General features: G+C 40.2%; 1 protein-coding gene across 1 annotated transcript; it reads left to right on the forward strand.

Moving 5' to 3' along the window:
• Nucleotides 1-575: 575 nt before the first annotated feature.
• On the forward strand, nucleotides 576-5,215 carry chst1 (carbohydrate (keratan sulfate Gal-6) sulfotransferase 1). Its single transcript, XM_085412201.1, has 2 exons — nucleotides 576-866; nucleotides 2,462-5,215. The coding sequence occupies exon 2, from the start codon at nucleotides 2,508-2,510 to the stop codon at nucleotides 3,792-3,794; it is 1,287 nt and encodes a 428-aa protein (XP_085268327.1). The 5' UTR covers nucleotides 576-866; nucleotides 2,462-2,507; the 3' UTR covers nucleotides 3,795-5,215.
• Nucleotides 5,216-13,684: the final 8,469 nt, after the last annotated feature.

Here is a 13,684-nt window from a genome sequence, read left to right on the forward strand (position 1 = left end):
AACATAAATACTCATTTCATTCCTGAAATAGGGGATAATTTATTAAAGTTGCACCAACACCATGATGCTCTTTCAGCAGCTGCTTTGAGAATGAGGCATCTTGGCCAGAGCTCCCCCTTCTGGCAGCTGCAGGCATAACAAGTCAATCACACGCATCATTTTTTTCAGAAAAGCTTTGATAGGTAGTATTTCTTTATTTGGTAATAAAGTGATTCGCCCTTTTAATTGGTTTAACATTGTTTGCATTACACCAGTTTACAAAAAATCGACTGAATTCCAACACCACAGTTTCATTGTGTACCTAACTCTGACTCATGATGAATATCATGATAAAACCAGTCTATTACATATATAATTTAAATGACATGGCTGATAGAATCATAATGAACTTGCTACCAATTTGGCGGCGTGAAAGGCGATTGTGTGTGTTGCGTCTATAAGGTTGGGTGTGTGCATGTGTGTGTTAGGGAGAGAGAGAGAGAGCGAAAGAGAGAGGCAGGTGGAAAGGGGAGGGGTTTGGGGTGGTCCAGACAGTCGGTCCTTGTGTACCTCACACACTCAGCCTCTGCGCATCATTTAAGGAGAGCCCGGTTGTCTTCACCGCCTGGCTTCTTAGAAACACCACAGCCGCCTTAGCGTTAATCCAGCACTTTTCCCTCCCAGTTTGTTCTTGTTTATCTGAAGCCAGTCGTTCAACTTAAAAGCGACGCTCCAGCGTTGGATGGAATATACGCTTGTGAGTGGCGCATTTATGCTCCCCTGACCGAGAAGAAGCGCACAGTGGAAAACGTTTTGAGGACTAATGGAAACCAGCCGGGATCCATTGGCACACAGAACATCATGAGAATACTACAACTACCAACAAGGTATAAGGAAACAAGTGTGAACGCACTCCATAATATTACTTTATCTCGCTAAAATCTGAACATTAACACGACATTTCTTTTACACCTATGGTTATTTTTGAACACTTGGGGCTGGGTGGGATGGCTGTTTTGTTCTATATTGTCCTTATCGCGCAGCGTTGGTAAGGATCTCAGTAAGCCAAACCTGTTCCCGCTGCAGTGTACTGGGCCCTTTTTTTAAAATTTAAAATGTCTATGAAAAGAAAGCGCCGGTGCTCTCTGCAAGCATGAGTCGTGTCATGTTGAAATCGGTGGTCAGAGAAAGCAGTTTTTTACAGTTAAGAGTATAACAGTAAGCTGTCATTATTTCCAGCCCCTGCACACAAGCAGAGAGCTCTAGTGTGTCAGTGCATTGGAATAACATACGTCTTATTTTTCATTTAATGGGGGGGGGGGGGTGATTTTAATTCGACTTGCTATTTTAATGTCTTTCCTCCACATCCTGCTTCTGAGGCAAGACTCTCATGCATGCATGGCTTCTGAAGTGGTGATGGTTAGTCTTTATTTCTGTTTAAGTTCCCCATGCCAATGCACAAGTCCATCACAATGTATCTTAAAAGGTAAAACCTTAATGTGACAGATTCTTATTAATACATTCAGTATTACTTTCAGTTCTATCACCAGTTCCCCTTGACATGACATTGGCAGTAAATCTTGAAAGTATTGTTATGTCTGTGCTGGCTATATAAGACTGTTTTGTCTTTTCCAACAAGGGCAATGCTTAGATTCTCCAATCAGACCAAACAAGGTCCGGGAATTAGATGCAGATATGATAGAACAGACACAGAGATTAGGGAGGATGCATGGGAAGTGCTGCAGTACTTGGTGAAGTGAGTTGTGTGCCTTATTATAAGACTATAACTTTTATAAACCAATAACAACAAATACACAACTCGAACAAGCTGTTTTTTTAATGCTATTTAAACAAAGAGAAGATCATCATATATAAATACTGTAGTCTGGGCTTTCAGACTGCTTTGTGTGTTTTGGGAACAGATAGAACTGGAATGAAAATAATGAGTTCAGACCTTTTAAAAAAAACTTTTTCATTTTCAAAAATTAAACTGCAGCAAGAAAGAGGAGGCAAACGGAAGGATTAGGAATGAGTCATCGTTGGGTCAAATAAGCACATCGCAAGCAGTATTTTCTTTGTGGTTCTAGGACCAAAAGGTTACAGTTTCCTTAATTATGCTACATATGCAAAAAGAAAAAGGGTTGGATTATATTTGATAATTCATGTTGAAGCTCTAAACAACAGCCCTAAAAGAAATTCTGTCTGAGCCATAATCATAAGATTTAATAGCGAAATCAACTGGAGTGCAGGTTGTACTGCTGTTAATAGTGATATTCAAATTAGATTTCATTGTAATATACTTCATTACATTACCATCTTATACATCTATAGACAGCACGCTGTAAATCTGTATGTTTAAGTGATCTGCCATGTAGTATTGTGTTTGATTAAAAAGGAGACAGACGAACATCAGAGGGCTTTTGCACATTTACAATGCCATACAGAAAATCCTTTCTAGAATAAAAAGATTCTTTGTTCACAGGGAGGACCTGGCATGGACCGCTGTGTCTAAATGAAGTGGTTCAGCCATGCAATGTTCCTGGAAGGCAGTGATTCTGCTGGCCTTGGCCTCCATTGCCATCCAGTACACGGCCATCCGAACACTCACCTCCAAGCCTTTTCAGCTGTGCCCGTTGCCCAGCCCCCAAAACTGTGGCCTGGGGGGCCAGGAGACCGAACCTCCCTTTGAGCGGGGGACAGCAGGTGGTGGAGGCTGTGATGACTACCCTTACTTTTCCATCAATGCCACACGAAAAACGCACATATTGGTCCTGGCCACCACGCGTAGCGGATCCTCCTTCGTTGGCCAGCTGCTCAACCAGCACCAAGAGGTTTTCTATCTGTTTGAACCTCTTTATCACGTTCAGACCACGCTGATTCCACGTCTATCACATAGCCGCAATGCTGCCGATCGCCGTGTGATGTTGGGGGCCAGTCGAGACCTTCTGCGTAGCCTGTACGGTTGTGACCTGTATTTCTTAGAGAGCTATATCAAGCCAACACCTACGAACCACACCACAGACAAACTGTTCCGTCGTGGTGCCAGCCGCGCATTGTGCCAGCAACCTGTATGTGATGCCTTTGGGCCTGCTGATGTTAATGTGGAGGAAGGGGACTGTGTTAAGAAATGTGCAACCCTCAATATGACCTTAGCCACAGAGGCCTGCCGCGAGAAGCGGCATGTCGCAATCAAAATTGTTCGAGTGCCGGAGATTGGAGATCTGCGTGCTTTGGTTGAAGATCCACGTCTGAATATCAAAGTGATTCAGCTCGTCAGAGACCCACGCGGTATCCTGTCATCACGGATTGAGACATTTAGGGATACATATCGTCTGTGGCGTATTTGGCGGGCCACAGGGAGAAGGCCCTATAATCTTGACTTGAGTCAGCTCACGGTTGTCTGTCAAGACTTTCTCAGCTCTGTTTCAACTGGTCTCACCCATCCTTACTGGCTGAAAGGGAAATACATGTTGGTTCGATATGAGGATTTAGCGAAAAATCCTCTTCTTAAGACAAAGGAGATCTATGACTTTCTGGGGCTGCCTATGGATAAAAATGTGGAAGACTGGATACATGCAAACACTCGGGGCAGCAATGAGCCTTCAGCAAAACACAAGTTTGGTACGGTGAGGGACTCAGCAGCTAATGCAGAGAGCTGGCGCTTAAAACTATCTTTTGATATGGTGGAATACACACAGACTGTGTGTCAAAAAGTACTTCACCAGCTTGGATACAAAGCTGTGAAATCAGTGGAGGAACTGAAAAATATGTCCCTCTCACTGGTACAGGACAAAACTTTTGTACCATTTTTGTAACAAAGATAGTTCTCTAATGACTATTTTTGATATATTTATAATTGTTGCCTTATAAGGTCCTTTGTTTGTTTGATTTCTGTATTTTTGTTTCCTCAAATTTGCACTAAACTTTAAAGATTTTGAATGCACCAAGGGAATTATGGATGACTCCCCAATGTTACAAACAGCACATTTTAAATACAAAGTAATCAAACAGGCTAGTTTACAAATGTCCCATGATTTAGTTTTGTCCATCAGTAGAATCCAGACGGTACCGTCTTCATTAGCTGTCTGTATGCAAGTTGATGTTGTTTTGAGAAAAGTAAGATGTTCTTTGGCAAAAAAAGAGAGCAAGAGACATTTTTTTAGCCCTGTGATGGCAAAAGATTGACTGTACAAATCCTACTGTGCAATAAATGGTGAATGTCGCAGTCAACCTTTACCACTATGGCATTTCTATCCATGAGGGAAGAGAAGAGATACTTCTGACAGATGCCACGCTTTCAAAGGATAATTGCAGACAATTAATAGGCTCTCAAGTTAAAGGGACCAGAATCCCATTGGAGGTCACGAGCGTTTCATCAGAGGATTTACAACCATCTGCGATACACAAACACACACAAATAAAAGGTAATGCTGAAATCTTCATTACTGTAAGAGAATATGTGCTAATTCTCAAGAACATTAAAAAAAACACAGACTCTATGTAGAGACTGGAGCATTCTTATGAAGAACCATTGTTTTCCCCATTTTTATTTATCAATTTATTTATGTTTTAATATGTCGAGTCAATTGAATCTGAATTATTTGCAGTGTGAAATTTTACACAGCCTGTTCTTTCTTTAATTAAATTGTTTATGGCACTGTTCTCCATTGGTAGCGTTAAATCATCATTTAAAACATACACACTTGTTTTGATGGCACCTGATAAGTAGGACTTTATAAAAACAGAAAACATTGCTTGGGCAGGAACAGCTCCTGGATTCTTTCTCAATAAAACGAAAGCACGGCTCCTTAGACAGTCCATGATGCTCCTATGTTTATTTACAGATATGACTTTCATAACTGAGGAAGATATGTTTGTGCCTTTCCAATTTTACCAGGATGCGTGGGCAGTTTATGGCGTACAGCCACATTAACAAAGTCTGCATTTGATGGCGTACAAAGAATAAATGCTGTCCATAATTCCGGACGAATTGTTTGATCATTAAAGAAGCAGCGAATGCGCTGTTTCCATCAAGTTGTCTTAAGGGGAGAAGGTCAAAGAAGTACAGTACACCACAGGCATATAAATTCATGTGGCATTACTTTTCCCTCCACCTTGCAATCAGCTTAAAGTGGAAGTTTTTGTGATTTTATATATTTATGGAGAGCAAAAACTGATGATATTTGGTTGTAATGCAATTCGAATAAGAATTCCAAGTAAACAAATAAAGTCATTGCAGCAATATTTGATGTAAAATTAAACACATTATAACCCATTTGATATCGATGGTGTCTTGGGCGATTAGCGCTGCTACAAATATGGTTTTTATACCCCCAACCGGCACAAACTGCAAAGCTATCGAAAATGCTCCCACAGTTGGTTCATATTCAAAGTCATGTTTACCAGGCTTATGCAGTGGCTAGTTTGGCAAACTGTCTTCACAGTTTGTGTGCAAAGTACAGTCACAATTTCATGCTGTGCACTGCATTTCTAAATATCCCGCTGTTACTGTAGCAGCTTAAAAATGAATGTGTTGGACTGTGTAGCACAGAAACTGTCAAGGGTGCGTGCACAAACCACAGCTGCACCAAGAAGATGCAAAGTAAACACCTTTCAGAATGATGTCGGTAAACACACTGAATATAATATGAAAAGCATGTCGTACTTTAAACTTGGCACAATTGCCACAAATAACAAAAACAAAAAAACAGTCGGAACTGAGTTAATTATTGTTGCAACTTTTAATCGGGTACATATTGCCTTCAAGGAATAAAGTAATAGTTACACTCTATAACATGACTAATGATAAAAAATATATATATTCAGGGATCAAACATGAGAGATGTATAAAGGTTTTAAATTTTATTAAAGCAATACAGTACCTCTGCTGCAATAAATGCCTCGAGTGAAGATCAAAGTAGTGTCCTCAACACCAAAAAATGTCAAAAATCCCAACGTTTCCTTACCCTCTTGGGCTTTTTTTCTTTTTTGGGGTTAATTTAACCTTTTTTTTTAAAAAACTGAATTTGAACCACTATGAAGTGTAACTGTGCAGTCAAGATGCTCATTTATTTGCATGCATTGACCGCTTGTTTACCCATAAGAGATAAACCCTGTGAATGGAGCACCACACGCCCGAGCTCATCAGTATTGGTGACCGAATGTCCATTGAGATGCAGAGCACAAACCTTTGATCCTCCTCTGTGCCGAGACTGGAGGCAAACTCTCTCTCCTCCTCCTTTTCTCTCTCTCTCTGCCTGTGCTTTCTCCATCATCCACCTCTTTCTTTCTTACAGAGATCTCAGGGGATTGTTCCTTTGCTTCAGTGCTCACTCTCTGTTTTTCACTTTACCTCTGAATCTTCTGGATGTGCTTGGCATACTTTTAATTTTAAACTTTAAAACTAGAAGTGGCTGCGAATCCGGGAATTATGTGCATTTATGTGATTTCTTTGAGCAATTAAAGGAGATGGATTGACATTTTTGGAAAATACGCCTTCTGTCAGAAAGCTAGAAGACTGGTTTATCTTAAATCTGAAACCGTACCATAGCAGCCAGTTAGTCATGCTATGCACAAAGGCTGGAAATTTGGAAACCCTTTATGTAGCACTGCCTGACACTAACACTGATTTCTGAAGCTCACTAATTAAGATGTCAGATGAAATATGTTCTGCCCCCAAACTGAAGAGTTAAAATATCTGTAAAGCTAAATCTCGGTGCTCCTCCCGCCTAGTACTTGTACTACTGCTGCTGTGCTAAAACAGATGCTATCTATCTTTTAATCTAACATCATTATAGGAAGCTTTTCAGCTGTTGTGTGACTGACAGTTTTTAACCTGTCCACAGTGATAGTAAATCTCCCTTAATGGGCTTTAATGGGATCTAGAATGCATCAGCAGCACACGCTTCTGAAAAGTAAACCTGCACTGCTGTCATTCATGTCATTTACGTCCTGTGAAATAAAGAGCCCTAACATCATTAGACAGTTCGTCAATAGGCTTTCAGCTGAATGATATCTAGCTGAACACAAACGCGTGTGATCCGAAGCTCTGCATTAAGCTCAACTCGGCTCCTCGTTTTTACCATTGAACTGTGCCAGTTTGCCAGTAATGGTGCACTTCCTCCACATGCCTGACCCCCGCACACAGTTTGCAGCCTGCTTTCCATGTGTTGGTGTGTCGGGTATGTTTCTGGGCTCTCGCTGAGTCCCTCATGTTGTGTATTGTGTCCCAGGGCTGAACATATGGTTCACAAGCCCCTGGAAGAAATTAGAGGAATATCCCTCTCTCTCTCTGTCTCCCTCTCTTTTTATTCTTATCCTCTCATAATGTGACCTTAATAATCCAACTCTGTGTGACTGCATGACAGAGCAGAAAGATATGTGCTTCTTTGTGTGCCCGCTGTTGGCCGAGCTGTGCTGACTGAACATGCCCTGCTAGGTTCTTGTTAAGAGTCTGCAGGAATAAAGTGATAAACTTCACAAATGGAAGCCGGAGATTAAAATCTGCTGCTCACACATCTTGCTTTTGTCTTTGTTTACACGAGCGCATTTGTTAGTGTGTGTAAGCGCTTCTGATCAGCCACTTAGCGAGATATAGTCTGTGAAAAGCTCACTGAGCCGAACAAATCATGTGAATCGTGGCACTTAAAAATGTGTCGCCACTGCTCAAGTGAACTGTGGAGACGTGCTTTCTGCGTGCTGACGAGCAGGCGTCTTCTTTGACCCCTCCTTTGTCACATTCGGGGATGATTTGTCGTGGTATTCAACTTTTGAACAGCAGTTGCTGCTGCAACTGACTGCAATCAGATATCATGTGAAAACCGTGGCATGCTTTTATATAACTTTTCTGCACAGGTTTTCCAAGTTCTCATTTGATTGCTGGTAAAATGGCAGGGCTAGCAGGGCTTTAGCAAAAGTGATGTAAGCAGTTTAATTGAAGTTGTCAGCAGGTCAGCATTACAGAGGCATAGCAACCAGGTCATTATGTAGTTAGAGATCCAGAGTCGGGTTTAATGGGCAGAACAGCTTTGAAATTAAATTCTAAAAAATGAAATATTCTCTATAATATGCAAACTGGAGCCGCTATCCTTCGGGGTAGTCACATTTTGTGGTTGGATTGAATTCTAATCCCAACTTTGAGTCATATTTATAATGTTGGCTCATTTTTATAGATAAGATCATTTGGCATCTGTCAGTGTTCTGTTGCTGGATACATTTAATGTTGCACCAAGCATGTTACGGGAATATTTAAATGCCTGAAATCGCTGAACTCTAACAGTATAATGATGGTATAAAAACACTGTTAATCTCCTTTTTTCATACTTAAAATTAAATCTGTACAATCACTAAATCTCTTTCAGCTTGTATGAAATGTGAAGGGGAAGAACTGGAAATGATAGCCTGTCCCCTAAAAGCTAAGAGCTGCAGCTGCTACTGGCAAGCACAGGTTACTCTCTCTGCCTCTCTCTCTTTCTCGCACACACACTCCTAGACTCACACATGCACATTCACACTGAGGAGCCATTGATGGTTAATTCCCCCGTGGAAATGTGGTTATAGGTGAGTGAGAGGGTTTGGGTGTGTGTGTGTGTGTGTGTGTGTGTGTGTGTGTGTGTGTGTGTGTGTGTGTGTGTGTGTGTGTGTGTGTGTGTGTGTGTGTGTGTGTGTGTGTGTGTATGTGTATATGTGCAAGCAGCCTCAGTCAGGCCGGTCAGCGCAACTTACGTCACTGTGGTCAGCTGTGGCTCTCTTGCTTTGCTGCCATTGCTCAAATTCTCCCTTCGGCTGGCCTGAAAAGCTGAGATGAGATTAGCGCACAAGCAAACAAGTGTGTGCAGTCCTCAGCTAAAAATGAAGCTCACACAGCTTCGGGAATAGCGCGAACACAGAAAAATCTCAGTTTTGACATTGCGTCACATTTTGTTTCAGTAATATGAAACCTGAAAATACTGTACGCGGTGCGGAAACCTTGTGCAATATTAATATCGTTACATGGCAGAAGCCAAAGTTGGGCAGAGTGGTGTGTGTATTTCTGGCCTTTAGGATATAAATTCTCATCCAACCAAACATACATTATTTTAGACAGTGAGGCTGTAAATCGGGGCTCTAGCAGCACAGTAATGTAGGGCATGAAGGCATTTTATGGAAAATCTTATATTCAGTAACGATGTTTGTTCAAATGATTAACATAGTAATTTCTTTGTTTGCATACTTTATTTGTTTCTCTTACAGATCTATGTATATAAAAGACAAAGTATTTTCTCATAAATCCTAGCTTAACAGAGCACTGGCTGTGGGGCATTATCTGCAACATTGTGCAGGTTTTGATTTAAGCTTTGTCTTACACATTTGCCAGATTTGTCAATTTCCCTCAAAAAGAGAACATCCCCTGACATGTCTACAGCTCTGAACATATGTTCTTTGCTACCCTGTCAGCTCTGGAGAAAAAGCTGGCATGAGCAGTATCTGCTGTCTACTTTTCATTTGAATTCAATAGCCATTATCTAGACTGATATCTTAGTTAACATATCGGCAAACTCTTAGGCCTCGAGGCTGTTCCAAATGACAAAACTTGATCTAAAACACTAATTATAACAACGCACATTAGTCTGTTTTGAACTTCATCAACCAGCAATTCCATGATAATTTGTCTTTTGTTGCAATCTTGAAAATGTCATTAAGCGTACTTCTTGCTTTTTGTTCTTTTCAACTAATTACATGTGTAAGAAACTCTCACTGACTAAAATACTAGAAAGGTGGCCCAAAGAGAGCACCGGCTGTTTGAATATGAAGTAAAAACACTATTAGCTATCAGTGCTCTTATATTTCATCATCTAAAAAGCATTATTAGAATACGTATTGAGACAGTTTTTTAGCCATTGTTATTATTCTTTCATTTTTGCAAATATACTAGGTCCCATTTGAATGCACCCTCATTAAAATGCCTCAATAAGAGCTCAATTCATCCTACTTATTTTGTATTTATAGCTTTCTTCTTTTTACCATCCAAGGTTCTCTAAGGCTAAGCAGAATGGTGCAATAGATTAATGTTTCCTAAATCAAACCACTATTTTATGGAGAATTATATTGTGTTTTCTTCCCACAACTCAGGTTTGCATACTCCAGAGAGCTCTTAAACTTTCCTGTCTGTTGATTTTAGTACCTCTCATTAATTCACTCTAATGGTGAGATCCACAGCATGGTTGAAATAGAAAGAAAGTCAAGGAGCTCACAGTGGTTATTATCACAAGAAGACCTTGTGGCTATCTGCTAAAACCTGATCAAAGTGGTTTTATTCATGGTTTACGCTACCCCATGTATGCCTCTGGTTTTTATTAAGATATAGTGCAAAATCACAGTATTTCATATAATGAGGATTTTTCTAATAGATTGATTTGTATCCTGTCTGTGGTTTTCATTTGGATTTATTCATATATATATATATATATGACAAATACACAATGTTTTACAAAAAGAAAAACAACATGTAGTCACTGAAATGAAGTCTGATATCTGGAAACATGGAGACATCACTGCATGACAATCCTAGAGAGGAAATGTCTCCCAGACATTTTGGTAAACTGGGAAGTTGTGACGTTTTACCATTTGTATTTGACCTTTGCTGACTCAGCCATGACTTTGAAAATGCCTTACTTCCTGTGGTGTGGAACATTTGTGAATGTCAGCAACTAACTGGTTTATTTGTTGTTTTATATGGACAGAGGTGACAATCACAATTCCCTGACTGAATTGCAGATGTATGCAGATGTAAGCAAGTTGCTGTTTATATCCATGTCTGTCCAGGCTCATACTGTCTAAGCTTTAAAAACTAAAGGAGTTTAAGAGGAGAGCACCCAGAATGACATTTACTAATTTAGTAACTAACAAAAGCATGAAATATAGTCACAGTCTCTATTATCTAGGACTCTAGAGCATCATTATCTCACAATGAACTTTTGACATTTGACGCTTTGAGTCTCAGATGTCATCCTTTTATCCTGCTGTGAAAAATTTTGGGAAATTCTCTCAACACATCGAAGAGATCTCGTGTTCACAAGAATGATATGGATGGATCGACACATCAACAACCCAAAAACATTATGCCTCAGGCTATGGCTGTCACTAGCATGGAGACATAAAAAGGCTGCTGTCAAAATGAAGTCACCCATTCTTGACTGGTGAGAAATTGCATTGCTAAGTGCCAAAGTCAGCTTTCATCTTTACTAATTTGATTTCATTATTTTTTTTAATTAAAGGAATGAAAGATTTTTTTAAATTATTACTCAGAAAACATCCTGCCAGACAAGCATTAATATAATCCTGTAGCAACTATGCTACAAGAATATAACATTTAGCTGAAGAAGTGCGTGTTGATAAAGGGATTATTCAAAAAAGAAATTAATATCAACTTTTAGCAGCAGGTAGAGAGGATCCTCGGATTCTTAATGTTTTCACTTATCCTGAAAAGCAAAATGCTGTGTGTCATTGAACCTTAAATAATTTTGGCATGAACTTTTTCATCTGCTGTCATCGCATCAATCGAGAGGTAAGTAGAGTCGCTTTATTAAGTAACGCGTTACAGTAACTACGTTATTATTGTAGTAACGAGCACGGTAACTAGTTATTATGCCAAAATCAGGAACGCGTTACTCGTTACTGGGATTTAGATAGGCTCGTTATTCGTTACTTCGTGTGGTGGCTATCACAGAGCTTCCACAGATTCAGTAACATTAGCAAGTGGTGGAGGCCAGCAGGTGGATGAGAGAAAGGGGAGGCAAGAGGAGAGACCCGAAGCGGCCGCCCGTCCGAGTGTGAACTGAACTTCAGTTAAGAAGTTATGACCTGCAGTCTATCTGGGTCAGATATAAACCAAGTTTAGGTGGAGTTTATTTTCGTTGTGCTGACTTTTTCGTACTGCGTGCTAGCTAGCATGACGGAGTTTCTATACAGTTGGGTGGGTGCTATGAAGTTAATGATGTTGAACTTTATTTTGTTCATATGGTTAATTATTAGAGTTGCCAACCGTTCCCTAAAAAACGGAATCGTCTCGTATTCAGAGAAATTATTACGCGTTTCGTATTTAGGTGAAAAGGAACAGTTTGTCCCGGACTTCAGCTACAATGAAAAAGACACAAAGCTGGAGTTATTCTGTCTTTGCTACACAGCTGCCTCTTCTTCTCTCATTCTCTCCCCTCCCTCTCCTGTTGCTACTTTAATCATGAAACTGATCAATGATCAGCTGATCGGCTTTTTTCCTCTTGTTTATTTATCGTCCACTTTGTGCCAGAAAGAGGAAACCACCGGATGTCGCGTTAAACAACAGCAGCATGTTTGATCAGCTGTTGTTAGAATTTATTTAATATTACTTTCTAGTATCAGCTGATGTTTGCTGGAGCCACAGCTGTAAAGCTGTTGGTCATGATATCGGTTTGTATATCTGGTGAGTGGGAAACATGAAGATGAAACCAGGAGATGTCCTTACTGAATCATCAGAGCTGAACAGGTGATGGAGAAACAGGTTTACCTTTTAGGTGACATGAATGAGTTGAAGGGAAGTTATGAACTGTTTCTGAGAGACAAATAACCCCAGGATCCTTTTCTAAGCAGCTGACAGCTGGTAACTGTGCAGGGGCAGATCTAGCAAAGTGTTGCCAGGGGCCAGATAGGGCATTAACAGGGAAAGGGGGGCACAAAGAAATACTTTCTTATTCTCATTTCAAATGTCTAGCTTTTAATAAATAATTATCTGAGTCTTACAACAAACGATTGATAGATTGATACATATATACCATCAAGACAGTGAACATCACAGTCACAACAGTGTTTGTTTTCATTCAAAGGCTTTATGATTTTTGCTATAATGGCTAGTCAAAATGCCCGGAACGATTTTTTGTCCCAGTCCAGCTCTGTATGCAGCTCATCTGCAGTCTGGTGTTACCTACATCTTCCTATTCGGAAGGCAGAATTTCTGAGTTCTGAGTACAATCGAAAGCACCACGACTGCAGTTTTGGTGTTGGATGTAAAAAGCGCACATGACGCTGTGACGTAGGCTAGAATCATGGCGGCGGTCAACGACCGTCCAGGCGTGGGATTTCTCTCGTGGAAATATGCACATTTTTTTTTCCTTTGGTAGGTGGCACAGTGCACTTGTGGCAAGTAAGCAAGCTAGAAGACTGGCAAACTTGCTGGGTATCCATTTAGCAACACATTAACAAGAGAAGTCTGAGTAAAACCAAAGTTACTTTCCCTAGTAACTAGTTACTTTGAAAGTAACGAGTAACTTGAAGTAACTGAGTTACTTTTGGTGGAAGTAACTAGTAATGTAACTAAGTTACTAATTTAAAGTAACTTACCCAAAACTGGTTGTGATACAGTTACATCTCCTGGATCAAACCATGAAATTCTCCCCGCTGATGCCTTTTTGTGAGAATCGGATGACCCAGAATATCAGTTTCTTTATGTTCTTGATTAGAAACATCAGGACCAGATCGTCATTGTTTGATATTGAGTTTGTTTTTTCACAGCATGTTTTTTGAGAACGCATTTCCAGCAAAAATGCAATGCGTTCAACTCAGTGTGTAATGGCCTTTATGTTCCAGCCACACCAACAAAGTCAGTAAGCTGGGGCTATGCTCAAGTCTCAGAAGTTCCCATTTAGGACAGGAATAAAAATGAGACACTGGTGTATTACCCCCTTATTAATTG

The sequence above is a fragment of the Rhamphochromis longiceps genome, linkage group LG1 (assembly GCF_057381845.1).
Source record: "Rhamphochromis longiceps isolate RC_006_pf linkage group LG1, R_longiceps_female_GT1.1, whole genome shotgun sequence".
Taxonomy (NCBI): Eukaryota; Metazoa; Chordata; class Actinopteri; order Cichliformes; family Cichlidae; genus Rhamphochromis; species Rhamphochromis longiceps.

Excerpts from the sequence above, each read along its gene's own strand:
- chst1 (XM_085412201.1), top strand. The coding sequence starts at position 2,508 with ATGCAATGTTCCTGGAAGGCAGTGATTCTGCTGGCCTTGGCCTCCATT.